General features: G+C 38.4%; 3 protein-coding genes across 3 annotated transcripts; 1 reads left to right on the forward strand and 2 right to left on the reverse strand.

Moving 5' to 3' along the window:
* Window positions 1-3,034: 3,034 nt before the first annotated feature.
* LOC101303874 (germin-like protein 9-3-like) lies at window positions 3,035-3,658 on the forward strand. The gene has a single exon (XM_004291538.1). It carries the CDS (start codon window positions 3,035-3,037, stop codon window positions 3,656-3,658), a length of 624 nt encoding a protein of 207 aa, XP_004291586.1.
* An 8,811-nt stretch (window positions 3,659-12,469) lies between these two features.
* On the reverse strand, window positions 12,470-13,087 carry LOC101300318 (germin-like protein 9-3-like). The gene has a single exon (XM_004293009.1). It carries the CDS (start codon window positions 13,085-13,087, stop codon window positions 12,470-12,472), a length of 618 nt encoding a protein of 205 aa, XP_004293057.1.
* A 391-nt stretch (window positions 13,088-13,478) lies between these two features.
* On the reverse strand, window positions 13,479-15,291 carry LOC101304160 (peroxidase 60-like). Its single transcript, XM_004291539.1, has 4 exons — window positions 15,027-15,291; window positions 14,611-14,790; window positions 14,346-14,505; window positions 13,479-13,995 (listed from the first exon to the last, which is right to left on the reverse strand). Exons 1-4 carry the CDS (start codon window positions 15,249-15,251, stop codon window positions 13,580-13,582), a joined length of 981 nt encoding a protein of 326 aa, XP_004291587.1. The 5' UTR covers window positions 15,252-15,291; the 3' UTR covers window positions 13,479-13,579.
* Window positions 15,292-15,806: the final 515 nt, after the last annotated feature.

The following is a 15,806-nucleotide window of genomic DNA, read 5'->3' on the forward strand; positions in this document are numbered from 1 at the left end:
GCTGCCATACTTTGTCAATCGCAAATCGATGCATATCGTTGCGACACTGACATTTCGTGCACGGGCAATAGAAAATTGTATTCCCGTTAGCATTAGCCAGCGCATATTCCAGAAAACTCATAATTCCTTTACCATATCTTTTGTCCCATTTTGGAAGCGAAATCCAACTCTTATCCATATCCTGAAAATATAACAAAATATATATGTATAACGCTAGCTAATTATTAATTAAATTCTATGTCATATATAAAATTTTAATTCATTTATATATATTCTACGTACTACAACTAATTGATAACAAATTAATTAACACACACATATATATAGATATACTTAATTAATAATTACATAACAATATTATATATATCAACATCATCACAAAATCATCATCAACAACTTCATACCATCAACACAATATTATAATTAATTAACATATATATATATATATCTACTACTTATTAACAACAACTTCATATATATTATCAAATCATCAACCAAATCGATCAACACACACATATATATATATATATATATATATCAAACGTACTTAAAATCTATCAATTCAATCACACTCAAAATCGATCAACTCAAATAAAACTCAAAATCAACATATATATATACACATGTACGTACCTATATATAGCTTCACTTCTTAATTATGGACAGATTTCAACAACACCCAAAATTTTTCTCCCGTTTTTTTTTCTCAGATGAGTTGCTGTCCAGATCTGCGAATATAAAGAACTTTAGCCGACGAAATTTATTTTCGTCGGCTATAGTCAACTTTAGCCGACGAAATTGTTTAAAGTCGTCGGCTAAAGTCACAGACTTTAGCCGACGAAAATAAATTTAATTTCGTCGGCTAAAGTTAACTATAGCCGACGAAATTATAATTTAGCCGACGAAGGAAAATAGACTTTAGCCGACGAAAAATTGATTCGTCGGCCTGATTTTTTTTTTTTCGCGGCTAAAGTCTTTCTTCTGGTAGTACTAGGGTTACGAGCCTGATGCCATGGTCCTTCAATTCTAAATTTGTTATTATTTATTGAGTTAATGTATGGAAGGGTATGCCAAAAATTTGTGGTACAAATTTAATATTACTAATTACTATGATATTTATTGTCACATTTGTTATTATTTTGGCCAATTCTTTCCGAGATCATTGAACTCGATCACTTCTAACTTAATCGATGCAAACAGAAAACATATATCTTGGAAAGCGCAAGGCTTGATCGAAGATGGGAGGGTCTCGACATCAGGCGATCTCTGTCTGATCTCTTGTTCGGGCAAGGTTTTGCAGGTTTGATGTTGGATACTTTAACCTCGTTTCACTTTGTGGTTGCTCCTAGAATGAAGCGGCGGCTGGTGGCTGTTGACGGTCGTCGGCAGGTTTGGACGGCGACGGGAAGAGTTGCAGGTCCGGCTTCAGGGTGGCGAGAGGGCGGTGGCGGGGTTGAGATCTGAGCTAGTAGAACTGGTTTTGCCCCATCTAATCAGATCTGGGCTTGGACTCAAAATGGGCTGAAGTTGGGCTAGGGCTTCCTTTCGGGCCCTAGTTTGCTTTCTTCTATGTTAATTACTTTCCTTAGTTTTTTTTTAATTTCTACGCCCATCTTTTGGGCCTCTAAGGTTTTAAATTAGTTTTACTAGTTTAATTATTTCCAACTAATCCTTATGTAGGTTTCTAGGAACTAAGTAGGTTTTGATGCCTGCAGATTATGATATGTCTTTTACATCTAGATAGTGAACACTTTCTGTCGTACCGCAATTGAGCGCCTTGGCGACAGAAGTTTTCAAGCAAAATTATCTCTATGTAGGGCTAGATTATAGCTTGCTAGGCTCATCATCGATGAGCGACAATGTTCAATGTAATAACACGTGAATCACCTCAATTCGTTGGGGTCTGTATCGGTGTCATTCTGGCTGCGACTATTATTACATTGGGTTTTAAGCCCACCTTTGCGTAAAAAAATATATCTTGGAAAGCTAGAATTAGTACAAGGGTTTGAAAGTTTGGTTAACACGAATAAAAAGACAAAAACAAATGTTGACATCTACATGTTCATATTGCTTTCAGTTTCTTCATCATTGTTCAAGGTTATATGGCCGGAACATGTATAATATATCTTCAATCCCACCGGTGGTAGGAATTAATGGATTAAATTAAGGAAGTTCTTAACCAGGCAACGAATTGATTCTAATTAAAACAGTTGCAGGGCGACAACATACATCATGGAAATAAGGAAATTACAGCATAGAAATATGCATATGACTAAATTTTTTTTGATAAATGCATATGAATAAGTTTATATTGAAGTTCACAGAAACGAAATGGCTATGATTGACTGTACGTGAGAGTGTACGTGTTGACAGAAATTACAGCATAGCATTATGCATGAGAGTTATAACCCTAATTAAATCTCGAGTTACATCTAGCATATTTCATCTTTTTATTCATGTTCCGTCGCCCTCCCATGCACACAAACACACCCTTGTTGCCCTCTGCTCGATCGCAACACTTCTTGGATATATTTATCGACCACAAAATCTCATATATATGTAAAAGTCGAACAGTATTAGCAAATTAAATTTTCATCGATCAATGATCTATATTACATGGTCTTTAATTTGTATCGATTCAAATAAGCATCTTTCTTTAGCTTTTTGGTTTTTCATGCGTGCTTGAAGCAAGCTGAAGGCTCCTACGTACTAACCTAAGTAAAAATACTAAAATAGAGAACTGGTCAACTGGAGGTCTAGGAAAGTGCGTGATATCGATCGATGAAGTAGCAGTTAGCTGGCTTCAATGATCTTTGAAATTTTTGTTACCAAGCAATGAACATGGAAACAAGAAAACTTTGTAACTATCATCACCATATATGCCGGTTGACAGTATAGAAAGGCCTGCAGCAATACTATATGTATTTTAACTCCAATCGCACGATTGAAACTCTATAAGTAGCACTTCATCCATCTCAGAAGTCTCACATCCAACAATACAAATCCCATTTCAGTATAACTCAATCAAATGGCCATGACCTCGAGAACTTCCATCCTCAAATTCTTCTCACTACTAATCTGTTCTCTTGCCATCGCCAAAATGGCAATAGCTGGAGATCCAGATATTCTTACCGACTTCATGGCGCCTCCAAATGGAACAGTAGATGGAAACTTCTTCACATACACCGGCATGCGTGTTATTCTGCAAGATGAGCCAAAAAACTTCACAGTATTGAAGGCAACATCGGCTGAGTTCCCTGCTCTTAATGGTCAAAGTGTTTCATATGCAGTACTTTTCTTCACACCCGGCACTATCAATCCGCCTCACACTCATCCTCGCTCCGCTGAGCTCCTCTTCCTTGTTGGCGGTACCCTTGAAGTTGGCTTTGTCGACACAAAGAACAACCTCTTTACTCAGACTCTTCAGTCAGGAGACATGTTTGTTTTTCCCAAGGGACTTGTGCACTTCCAATACAATGCTGACTCAGAAAACCCAGCTATAGCAATTTCTGCTTTTGGAAGTGCAAGCGCAGGAACTGTGTCAATTCCCTCCACTTTGTTCGCTACCAACATCGATGACAATATCTTGGCTTTGTCCTTCAAGACTGATGTAGCTACCGTTCAAAAGCTTAAGGCTAGTTTCGCTCCCAAGCCATGAGAAGAAGATGGATCCGAGTCGCTTATATGGCTTGGTGCTTCTGCTATAACTTGTAATGCATTTTTTGTTTGAATTAATTCTCAATAAGTTGGAATATGTCACCAACCTTTTGTTACTGTTACAAATTAACCCTTTATCGATCGTAATTTATCCATTAAATCAACTATCCACTTTTTTATTTGATCTATTCATCAGCCTGCAGATGACTTTATTTGTGATGAATCTGTTGAACTCCATTGTAAATTCAAAATGATATGGAGTTCTGATATAATAATAGAGATGAATGACCATCAGTACGCATGTTACATTTTTTTTTTTAACTATAATATTTGTTGGAAAAGTGTGGCTTAGATTAGAGCCCGTTAGAATCCCACATCAGAAACGTGAAAAGTTATCCTTGGGTGATAAGGAATGGTCGTACCACACTACCACACACACTAATGTCGAGGCCTTTTGTGTTAAAACTCCATACCCGTTTCACATCCGGGTGGCTAAACTGGGGACAATGTCGGCATTTCTGGACCCGTGTGTGTGTGACCTTCGGGGCCCGTTGGCCGCTTCCGCATAATAAGTGGTATCAGAGCTCAGGTGACGCTTGAGACTTGGTGTCTCATACGATCAAGTTTCAATTTGGTAGAGCTCCCGTTTGGATTGGAATCACATAATTTGAAATTTGATGCTTGTGATCACGGTTGAGCTATTGGGGCTTAGATCGTGAGATTTGGAGATGGCTCAATGTTGAGCGAAAAAATGTACATAATATACTCGACATAATCTTGTCCTATCTCATTTGTGGGAGATAGAACTTTTATTATGTTAAGTTCGACCCATTCAAGATAACATATCTCTTAATTACATCCTCTTAATTATTTTAAGAGGAAAACCCTTTGATTCCAAAAGAAAATAACCAATGGGGTGCGTGTGTGTGTTTGTTTGTTTTTATGGCTGCACCCGGAAATTTGAATGGGTTGCCTACGTACCCTTGGGAAGGGATCAAGCCATTCGTAGTTCAAGAATTCCAACAAGTGAGTGATTCGTTGGAAAGGCTTTGATTTTAAAGTTGGAGTAGTGTTTAGGACGAATTTGGTGTAGGTCAACCATGGATTCGATTTTGTGTTTGGATTTGTGTCTGAAGACATTTGGGCTATATATCGAGCTTTTGGCTTCAGGAAAATCCAGAGATTTATTTGGAGTCGTGGTTGCATCTAGATTTAAATCCAGACTGCCTACATACCCTGTGAAGGGATCAAACCAATGTAGTTCAACATTTTGAATTTTTGGTTTTGGTTACATTTTACTTAATGGGTATGAATTTTCTGAAGCCGGTAAATAAACACATATTTCTCGATTTTGGTGATGCTTATGCCTGGTTGATTTGGATGCTCGAATCTACTGAGCTTCATAATGGACCAAGCATGCAGTGTCCTTTCTGTTGCAATGACTTGGGGCTTTGCACTTTAGAAACTTGTCAGCGGCCCAAGGACAGTATAAGACCCACTATTTCAATTTTTGTTTTGATCCACCTTTAGAAACTCAGTTTTTCTCTTTCGACAAATGAGCTCTTCAGATAAACTCAAAGACTTCCAAAGTATTGTCACCCATAAAGATCGGATTGTAGATGGAAATCGAGTGCACAAGTTTGATTCGGAGATGGAGTCTCGGAACCTGGCTTTATATATGGACACGTTCATCTCCTCTTGCTTCACACAATCGAAATCTGCATTGGGTAGGTTCTTCTTCCTCGTTGGGTTATCATGTTGTCACAAGAATTCCTTCTGATAATTAAAACCCATTGTTGTTTAGTGCTAGTGCTTTCTGCCAACACTTGGAGTGGTTTTGAATTTGAGCCTGCGTTTTGGTCTCTTGTATCTGAGCCTCTTGGTAAGCCATAATTACTTAATTAAAAGCTTGTTATTCATGGCCACAATTTGGAATAGATCTCATATGTTTAATTGATGAATTTGTCTTTGATGCACCAAAAAGTTTCAAACTGGCCGTGTCTTTGGCAAAGCATGACTCAATTGTCTACTCCACCGCTTGGACTTTTATTTCGTTTCTGCATGTTTTTGGCTTCAGGGTTTGATGGCATTATTTGGTTAAGAGGGTCATAACAATTACATATGTCCTTTAAACTCTAGGAAGTTCCCTTTTGTCATTGTCGTTTTAATTCCAAGAATTTGGGATGACATTGACTCATGTTGGGAAAATTTTGAAAGCGCCTAGGACTTGACTTTGCTCAGTCATTTCCATAAGCATGCCTTCAATAATTCTGTCAAATTTGAAAGCTCTTGGACGTATGCTTCGTTTATTTCCTCAATGTTGAATGTCATCTTCTTAGCTTCAATCTGCTCAAACTCACTTCAATCCGCTCAGGCTCACTTGTCTTTATATGATGTTACAGGAAAAAAGTGTCAGTTTGCTCCTGAAGTCAGGTGAACAAGGTGAGTCTGCCAGGTACACTTCTGTTTATTCCTTGACTTCAAATTTTGACTTCCTCCGCCAGTTACACTTCTGTTTCTTCAGCGGCTTCAAATTCTGACTTCCACCTTTTGCTTGCAGATAAGAAATACTCTTCATTGCTTGTGAGAATACTCCAAGACGTCAAGGGTAAGTTTCTGCTCTTCATAGTTGACATGACAGCTTCGAACTTGTGTTGCTTGGAATGCTTGTTCTCTTTCCCTTTGTGTGGCTTGTTATGCAAGTGATGCAAGGCCATATGTTTCGTTCCAATAAGAGAAGGAGCTGAGCGGCCATAGTCTTTTTTTGGTGATGATCTGGAGGTGATCCGGAACGGTCTTCGAGATTTAAACGGCATTGGACCTTGCTTGGGAAGGTAAAGATGATTGCTGAAGCCGTGTTGTAGGAAACTCCTTAGGGGTTGTTCAGCTTTTACTTTTGAGGTTTTCGGTGGAACAAGGTTGAGACTTCCAGATGATACAGAAAGATAAAGATGCTGCAAGCAAAATAAAGAGAGTTGGAATGAGAGCTCTACCTTCACTATCTTCTTGTTGGCTCGCAGCTTCTCTTCTTCTCTTCTTCTGCTCTTCTTCATCTCTTCTGTTCTCTTCTCTTCCTTCTCTTGTTCTCTTCTCGTTCTTCTGTGTCACTTACCATTGTGCTTGCACGCTTTTATAGTCTTTGAGGAGATCAGATAAGATCATATTGTAACTGGAATTTGAAAATTTCAAACTCCTTGTGTCATGTATTTCGGTGTTGACTAGGTGAGTTTGTTGGAATCTTTCTGCAACGTATGCTGCAAAGAATGGTATTGTTGCAGCTACCTTTTTTTGACCATCATTTGAAGATACAACTTGGATTTTACCCAGCTTATCTATGTTGTTTTTGTTCTGTTTCTTTTCGTTGTATTTGCTTTATCCTGCTCCCATTTTTATTTCATCATCATTATTTTTTTATTCAAACACTCGAATCACGCCAGGTGGAGATTATTGGAAAAGTGTGGCTTAGAATAGAGCCCTTTGGAATCCCACATCAGAAACGTGAAGAGTTATCCTTGGGTTATAAAGAATGGTACCACACACACTAATGTCAAGACCTTTTGTGTTAAAACCCCATACCCGTTTCGCATCTGGCTTACTGGGGACAATGTCAGCATTTCTGGACCCGTGTGTGTGTGTCACACCCCAATTTTCGAAGGATAATTTTCAAAAATTTGGGCATGATATATCTCAAAATAAAATAATCCCAAAACCTAATCAACCAACTTCAAAAGAAACTAAAACTTAATTGCTGAAATGTAAATGTCACACAACTCAACACTGAGTTAAATATTACATTAATTTCCTTATTTACATAAACTTGAAGGTCAAGAAATGAAAACACTCTATTGAGTTTAATGCTGTCTACCAAATATAATAATATCAAGTGTACAGCAACTAAAAACCCTACCATTAAGCCTCCACCTCAACTTTGTTGATCATCACCTGTAGGTTTAACCCCTACACCATGAATTGGTGCACCGGGTTGTAAACAACAAACCCGGTAAGCTAAAAATCCCGTATGAGTAACTCTAAAAAAATAACTCAATCCAACATCACATAAAAAGCTGGTAATTCCGATGACCTACAACAACAATTTATGTACCCATGGGTCCCAGATACCTTCAGGTATCTCCCATGACCTACATCGACAGACGGACTAGAGCTCTAGTCCTAACCTTAACCAATCACCGGGCCAAAGGCTTGGAACCCAGTTTGACTGTCCAATATCAAATCATAAAATAATAATAGCATCATAACCGTAACCAATCACCCGATTAAGGGCTTGGAACCTAGTTTGACTATTTAAACAACAAATCACAATAGAGTAGAATCATCATAACCGTAACCAATCACCCGATTAAAGGCTTGGAACCCGGTTTGACTATATATCTAAACCACAAATCATAATATAATAAAATCATCATCAATCAACACAAGGATCACATTACAAAAATTATATCATTCCACATAAATATATTTATACGTACAAACAAACATAGATATTCTCACAAGAATAATCTATCAATAGCCAAAAACATTATGATCACATGAACCTTAAAAAATAATCATATTATAGGAAAACTTGTTTTAACTTACCTATGAGCCGTTGGCGATCAAGCTCATATATTTTAAAACAAAAACATAATTTTTAAATTATAATCATCATAATCATCATCATCATTTTATCATCATAAACCTTATCATCATAATAATCATTATCAACAACATAATAATTATCAAAATCATCATCATAATAACACAATAATTATCATAATCATCATCACAATTCCATAAACAATTGGTTCCAAGTGAACCTTGGTTAGATGTTACTCACCTATATATTCCCGCTGTGTCTTCACAAAAAACACAACCAAAAGAGCCAAGCCAATCACACCTCACAATCACCTAAAATTACACAATTAATAACCTTAGTAACCAAGGTACTATAGGATATCAAACACTCTTAAATTAAACCTTAGTCCAACGAATGACAACCTTCCAAGGTCATCCAATTTAACAACCCAAAACTAAATCCGAAGGTTTGCCGAAAGGGGGGCAACTCTCTTTCAGGACCCCCCAAGGTCCTCGATCACCCAAAACTACACCTCCTTCAACTGCCAAAAACGGCTCCTACATTCCAAATCAGCAACTCAACAACGTCACACCTCATCGAAAAAACTCCAACAATTAAGCATTACATGATCTCAACCTAGTCTTATAATATAACAATATGCTCACAACAACAAGAATTAGCTAACCCTTACAACAGAACCTACACACTCTGCCACACGCACTGCCACACGCCACCATAGACGACGGCAAGTGGGCCCCATGCGCCACCGGCGACCCAAGAACTGGGTCATGGATCATACACTAAACTGTTCATCTCAACAAGCCCTACAACATCTTTAACTACCACAAAGCCAAGAACTTAGTTAATAGGCCGAAAAATACCTCAAAAGCTAGAAAGGACTTTTGCTCAAAACTCTCCCGTCGCTGCAAATCGAATCGACTCACTCGGCGGGTTTGAAGTACTCTCCTTAAGCTTCCAGATGTGACCGGTTTCGTGTCTTAGGGTGGCCGGAAAGAGGAGAAACTTCGGCGAGGTCGAACATCCTTCCTTACCAGAGAATGACTTCCAGACAGCCAGGCGAGAGACGGTGCTGCCACAGGCTTGAAGGGGGGCGTCCGTGTGAGGCGAACAGGACCGGTGGCGTCCGGTTTGGTGGCCGGACGACGGAGTTCCATGTCGAAGAAGTCGGGAGCGTGTGGGAGCTCGGGGAGGAAGAGAGAAAACTTAGTTCGGCTTTACAGCAATTTTGGGTTTTCTAAAATAAACCCACAATTTTTTTCTATTTAACCCAATTCAAAAATCAACTCTAAACTTTGACAGATCATAACTTTCTCATACGACATCTGATTGACACGTGCCGCATGTCTACGAACTCGTATCGACAAACTCTACAACTTTCATGAAGGAAGTTTTGAAAATAACTTACGGATAAGAAAGTCAACTTTTGGCCTCTTAAAAGTCAAAACACCTTAATAAAATTGACTCCCGAAACTTCAACTTCGCACCAACGAATAAGAATTTCCATGAATTAATCCTTCATTAATTCCGGAAATAATACAAGAAAATTGATATGAAAAATCTAGGGTATTACAGTGTGTGACCCTCGTGGCCTGTCGGCCGCTTCCACATAACAAGTTGTTGATTTGTGACTTAAATTAATATAAGCCCATCAATTATCTTTTAGTAAGCCCATATAATCAACCTGATCTTATTAGGTTAGGGTTTTGTCTATGCACTATAAATATATGTTTTATGTCACCAATTAAGGTGGGAGAGATAAAAGAGCCGCAATTTTTGGTTATTGAGAAGTAGCCGCAGTTTAGGGTTCTATAAAAGTTGTTCTTCTATTTGGTGTTTCTCCTCTGTGAGTGTATTTTGGGTGTGATAGGGATTTTGGGTTTGAGTGTTAACCACATTGTAATCTCCTTTTTTGTTATTACTGCCTCATCGTTTCCACCCATGGATGTAGCCCTTTGATTTAGGGTGAACCACGTAAATCTTTGGTCTCCTTAGATTTTCTGTCTATTTATCTTTTCTCATATTTCGGTACTTCATGTTTTTTTGACGCTTCCGCACAACAATATTTCCAGGGTAGAGTCTTCCCTATCTTTATGAAAGGCTGCTCGTTCTTTTAAGTTTTATATATCCCCGATCAAAAGTTACTTGGTGAGAAATTCTAACAAGCAAGATCTTCACTCCAAGGGGTTCTGTCTAAGGAAAACCATGCTAGGACAAATGTAAGTGAGCAGGATATTCCAAGAGGTTTAGCGTTCAATCACACGCTTAAAAACACCGCACAAAAAGAGGCTTTGTGTAAATAAGGTTCCGTCCCGAGTGATAGCACATTTTGCGACCTTTAATGATATAGAACAGATGGCGATAGAGATTGAAGAGAAGATTGATCGAAACAAGTCCGAACCCGGTTTGTTCCAGATTTGGCGTTCGGTGTCCGATTGACTATTATGATACCTTTTTGGAAGTAGAACGGCCCAACGAACCAAACTCGTCGCTTTGCCATGATGTATGGGCTTTTTAGGCAATCTGAGTCCGTTTAGGCCTTCAAAATGCAGATTTACTTATTTTCAACCATTAATTTTAGTAGTTTGTTTTGGATTTGGTTTTCTTTTAATCCATGGGTTTTTAGGCCTTGATGTTAGTTGCCCTATGGTTTATTTGCTCCTTTATAAGGACATTTTATCAGTTGTAGTCGTCAGTTTTCATATTAATAAAAAAAACCTTGAGTTTATCTCAATTTTTTGGTGGATTCCAGAATTCCTCTCGTGGATTCGAGAGAACCAAACTTGTGGATTTAAGTCGCCGTTGGTGGATTCCAACGTTTATATTTCTGCTGTATCATTTAATTTTGAAATGAGTATTACAAAAAAGAAAAAGAAAAAAAAACTAGAGAAACCGGTGGGACGTCCGGTGGGAAGCAAAAATTGGTCCAAGGAAGAATTGGAGCAAGCGGCAGCAATTCAACCAAAAAAGTGGAAGAGCCACAAGAAAGTTAACCCCTCTGGTGAGAAGGGGAGTAAAGAGGCACCTATTAGCACAACAAAGGGAGGGAGTGCTGGTGAGGGTGTGATGAACAATTTTGTACGTTGCGGTGAAAGCCAAGGCAGATCTTGAGATGACCACTGTTTGAAGGCTCTACTTCGACTAGTGAGGTAAGGAAGGAAACTGCTGACTCTGATGCTCAGGGTCCTAAGGATATGGAGGGAGTGATAGCTGTGAAGAATAGCATTCTGCCTCAAACTACTAAAGGGAGTGCACCTGGCGCTCTGAGTGCTACCAAGATTTAAATTCTAGCTGTTTGGTCCAGGTAACAAGTTTTTTTGTGGAAGCTTTGATACTTTTCTGCTAAACCTAGTTTCACCTGTAAAATAAATGTGCTTAACCGGACAAGGTGGTGTACTTACATCTGTTAACATAAATAAACAATGGACGATTCATGAGTTCTTCAAAACGATTCATGGGATCTTCAAAACAAAAAGTACCGAATCTAAAGTTGGTACATCAATACCTTTATTATAACCCAACTCTGATACCGAAGCAGTAGTTCTCGAAAATTCTCGACAATTACTTTTGAGATATGCACGAGGGACGAGTCAATTGATGTATAATTTAGCTTAAGACATTTTTCTATCATAATAATTTCGCCATTATAAGTTTATCTTTATTTTTTAACCTTTTAATATTAGCCGCCCTTGATTATGATTTCTGGCTCCGCCTGCCACTTGAATTTTGTATTATTTTTCTGAAGGCTATGTCTGCTTGGGTCATCGTCTATGTTTTCATGCGTCTGTAGATTAATGGAATGATATAATTTTAGTTTGATTATGCGAGTTTCTGCTCACCTAAAATGAACATCATCTTTTGGCTGACTAGTAGGAGCTAGCTTTCATGTTTCAAAATTGGACGGATTGGTTCATTACGCTGCAAGGCCTTATGCCAGTTTAATTGACACTCTGAAACAAATTACACATCCCATTATTTATATCAGCAGCTTTTCTTTGCACTGTGTGTTGTGATGAATGTATTTTGAGTTTAACAGTTGAAAATATTTTGAGACTATTTATCTAAATTAACTAACCACAATTAGAGGAAACTATTTAGTGAATTATTGACAATAAATGAACTGTGACAAACAATGGAATTGCTACACATAATGCATACTAATTATTTAAAGAAACATCAAAAACAACAAAATCAATTTTGTGTATGACAGTGTATCTATTGTCATGGCTTCGGAGCAAGTCCAGCCTTGAGTTTCTGAACGGTGGCTACATCGGTCTTGAGTGACAAAGCAAGGACATTATCATCAATATTGGTGGTGAACAAAGTGGAAGGAATTGATACAGTTCCAGCATTTGCACTTCCAAAGGCTGAAATGGCTAGAGCCGGGTTCTGTGCATCAGCATTGTACTGGTAGTGCACAAGTCCCTTGGGAAACACAAACAGGTCACCAGCTTGGATAGTCTGAGTAAAGAGGTTGTTCTTTGTGTCAACAAATCCCACTTCAAGGGTACCGTCAACAAGGAAGAGGAGCTCAGCAGAGCGAGGATGAGTGTGTGGTGGGTTAACTGTGCCAGATGGGAATTGAAGGACAGCGTACGAAACACTCTGCCCGAAAAGAGCAGGGAACTCCGCCATGCTTGCCTTCAACACTGTGAAGGTTGCGGGAGGTGTTCCTCCAACAAGAACACGCATGCCGGTGAATGTGAAGTAGTTTGCATCTATTGTGGCATTTGGAGTAGGCTTAATGAAATCCGAAAGAATGTCCTCGTCAGCCATTGCCATTTGAATTATGGCGAATGAAGAAACTAGTACTAAGATGAATCTGAGTGTAGAGGCCATGGTTGGGACTTGATTAGTTTGTTGAAATAAATCTTGCTAGTGGTACAATATGGAGTAGTCAGATGATATGCTATTTATAGAGTAAATGTTGTAATAAACTATTGCCTGCAGGCTTCTCTATTGGGGACAAGGTGAAATTTACAAAGTCTTTCTTCTTGTAGTTGCAGTTTTACAGTTGTCTTTCTTGAAACAGAACAGGAATGTGACTACTTCATGTTTCTTATTTTATGGTCTATATCAGCAGTTCATCGATCACATCTTAAAATGGCAGATTATAGGAGTATATGCTTAAACGTAACTCGATCGGTGTCCATATGAAATGCAAGTTAGGCATTTACTTTAGCCCTTTCTTATTGTCATGGTAAAATATATCAGACACCAAAATGTAGAATGGAAGGGAAAAAGAATACAAGAGAAACATGAAGACAAACAGAAACTTACAAAGTTATAATTGAATAAAACAAACCAACAGAATATAGAGATATGTCTCTTTCAACGAGTGTTAACTGCTCTGCATGATTGCCTGATCTCCCCTTCCGTGCCTGTAAGTACTCCAACTGCTCCCAACTTAACCATGGCCTGACCAAATTTCTCGGAGAAGCTCGAACTACTGGCGATTGTTGTCACTGCGGGCTTAGTTTTGGGGTCGAAAGCTAGCTCTTGGTCGATCTGAAGAACTCCTTTCCCGGCTAGTATTTGCTTGTAGAATGAGTTGTCAACAGTGAATGCACTTGTTACGTTCTGGTCAAGATTAGCAGTTCTACTGCTCTCTGAATTTTGAGGGCAGATAGATCTCAGCTTTTGCAGCAACGATGAATCCATGCTCGGGTCAGGTCTGCCGGTGCTTTGGAAATTGTAAAGACGGTCTTGGAAGAGAGAACAATGTGCCACCCCAATTGTGTGACCGCCTGCATCATCAACAAACATGCTTATATAAATTTTCCAGGATTTTCTTAGGTACCTATATGTTTGTGATACCTACATGCATTTACATATATGATAACAAATTTGTTGTTGTTTTGGTAAAACCCTATATAGGTAAACATACGTACACATAAGTATTTGGGAAATGAATTGCCTAACACGTCATATTACTATCTATTGAGCAGCGAAAGGTATGCTTAAGTTTGTAACTAGATTAACAAGTCAGCTACATCTGACAAGAGAAGATTTGCAAACAGCAACATATTTAAATTTTGAGATCTAAAACTTGGAGAATAAGAAAAAGAGGGGCTGATGAGTATGTATTGTTTAGTACCGAGAAGATAAACCATGTCAGTGACATCGAGGTTTTTACTCTTGAATGCTTCAACAGATTGATTTACTGAAATTGATGGAGATGGGAGACGAACATTTGTTGCAAGAGATACATTGCCATCTCTTCTCCCAGTTTGAACATCGTATCGCCCTCCTCCACTCTGAATGTAAGTACACAATCCAAATATGTATCACCACCATAAATTAACCACCAAGTTAATTATGTAGTACTCCAGAAAAGAAATGAAGATCAAGTTAATGCTTACCAGATATACAGCTTCTCTGGTAGCCATTACAATGATATCAGCACAGGAGACCTTTCCTCGGCATACAAATTCGACAGCAGTTTTTACAGCATCTATAACGTCATAACCCCGAACACTGAGATTTGGACCAGCTGTTTTCTCACTAGAGATTCCATCTAGTAGAATGGATGCATCACATCCCTTATAAACAAAAAAAAAATATAAGCATGCATTAGTTCTAGCTTGCTTATGAGAAATACTAATTAAGAGCACCGTTTTAAGTTGTCTTAAGCTACGTACGCTAACTATAATACCGTATACGAAATTAACACAATCTGCAAGAGCTAGCTCTTGCCCGAACTTTGGCTACGGATTGATCGCTGGCGAGAAAAGGAAATATAGAGAAGAAGAAGAAAGATGGAAATTAGGAAAGTTACATTCACAAAGCAATCGTGGAACTGCATGCGAACGAGGGCAGCAACAATTGTCGGGTCCCTGAAGAACTTTTCCCTGACTACAGCAGCTACTACTCTTTCAACATCAACAAAGCATTTTCTCTTGTAGAACCCTACCTCCAGTGCCCCATAGGACTGCCCCGTGAGGCTCACAAATATGAGTCCAAAGATCCCTACTGCCACTAGAGCTCTGCTAGTCATTTTCATCTTCTTCGATTTTCAAGCTACAAATCAACAATCTCTGTGTGAATCAAAAGCATACATATCTCACGCATATATAGGAAGAACAGGAACCATGCGTAAGTGGAAAGTTTGTATGGTTTGCACGACTTCGTGTTAATGGTCACATCTTGATCCTTTGCATTTTGAGTCGGCTATAAACGTGAAGTCATGTAAGTGAAAGTATGTGTATGTTACTATAAGCCTAGACTTTATTATTAATAGATCTGAGGATGAGAATCTCCAAGGTCAAGGATTGTACGCGTTTTTCTGAGATACTGAAGTCTTGGAGATCTTTATTAATTAATAGCATAATTAGAAATCATAACTTTCTACATTCAGAGCGAGGACGGCCGATGAATAGGTGATAGAAATTCTTTATTTTTATTTTATGAAGATGTGAAGTCATTTTATTAATCAAATAAAATGTAGGAATATAACTTGAATACGATCCACTATCGCGAGTTACGTAAAATTGAATTATACAATTAAAACAATCTAAACTTAAGCTTCATGATCAATAACTCTGCCAGAATCATCTGA

This window comes from Fragaria vesca, linkage group LG2, assembly GCF_000184155.1.
Source record: "Fragaria vesca subsp. vesca linkage group LG2, FraVesHawaii_1.0, whole genome shotgun sequence".
Taxonomy (NCBI): Eukaryota; Viridiplantae; Streptophyta; class Magnoliopsida; order Rosales; family Rosaceae; genus Fragaria; species Fragaria vesca.

What these genes read in the sequence shown, in the direction of transcription:
- LOC101304160 (XM_004291539.1), bottom strand. Translation starts at nt 15,251, where the DNA reads ATGAAAATGACTAGCAGAGCTCTAGTGGCAGTAGGGATCTTTGGACTC. An exon ending in CCAGAGAAGCTGTATATCTG is followed by an intron (nt 14,506 to 14,610) that starts GTAAGCATTAAC and finishes ACTTACATTCAG; the next exon opens with AGTGGAGGAGGGCGATACGA. An exon ending in TGACATGGTTTATCTTCTCG is followed by an intron (nt 13,996 to 14,345) that starts GTACTAAACAAT and finishes TTGATGATGCAG; the next exon opens with GCGGTCACACAATTGGGGTG.
- LOC101303874 (XM_004291538.1), top strand. Translation starts at nt 3,035, where the DNA reads ATGACCTCGAGAACTTCCATCCTCAAATTCTTCTCACTACTAATCTGT.
- LOC101300318 (XM_004293009.1), bottom strand. Translation starts at nt 13,087, where the DNA reads ATGGCCTCTACACTCAGATTCATCTTAGTACTAGTTTCTTCATTCGCC.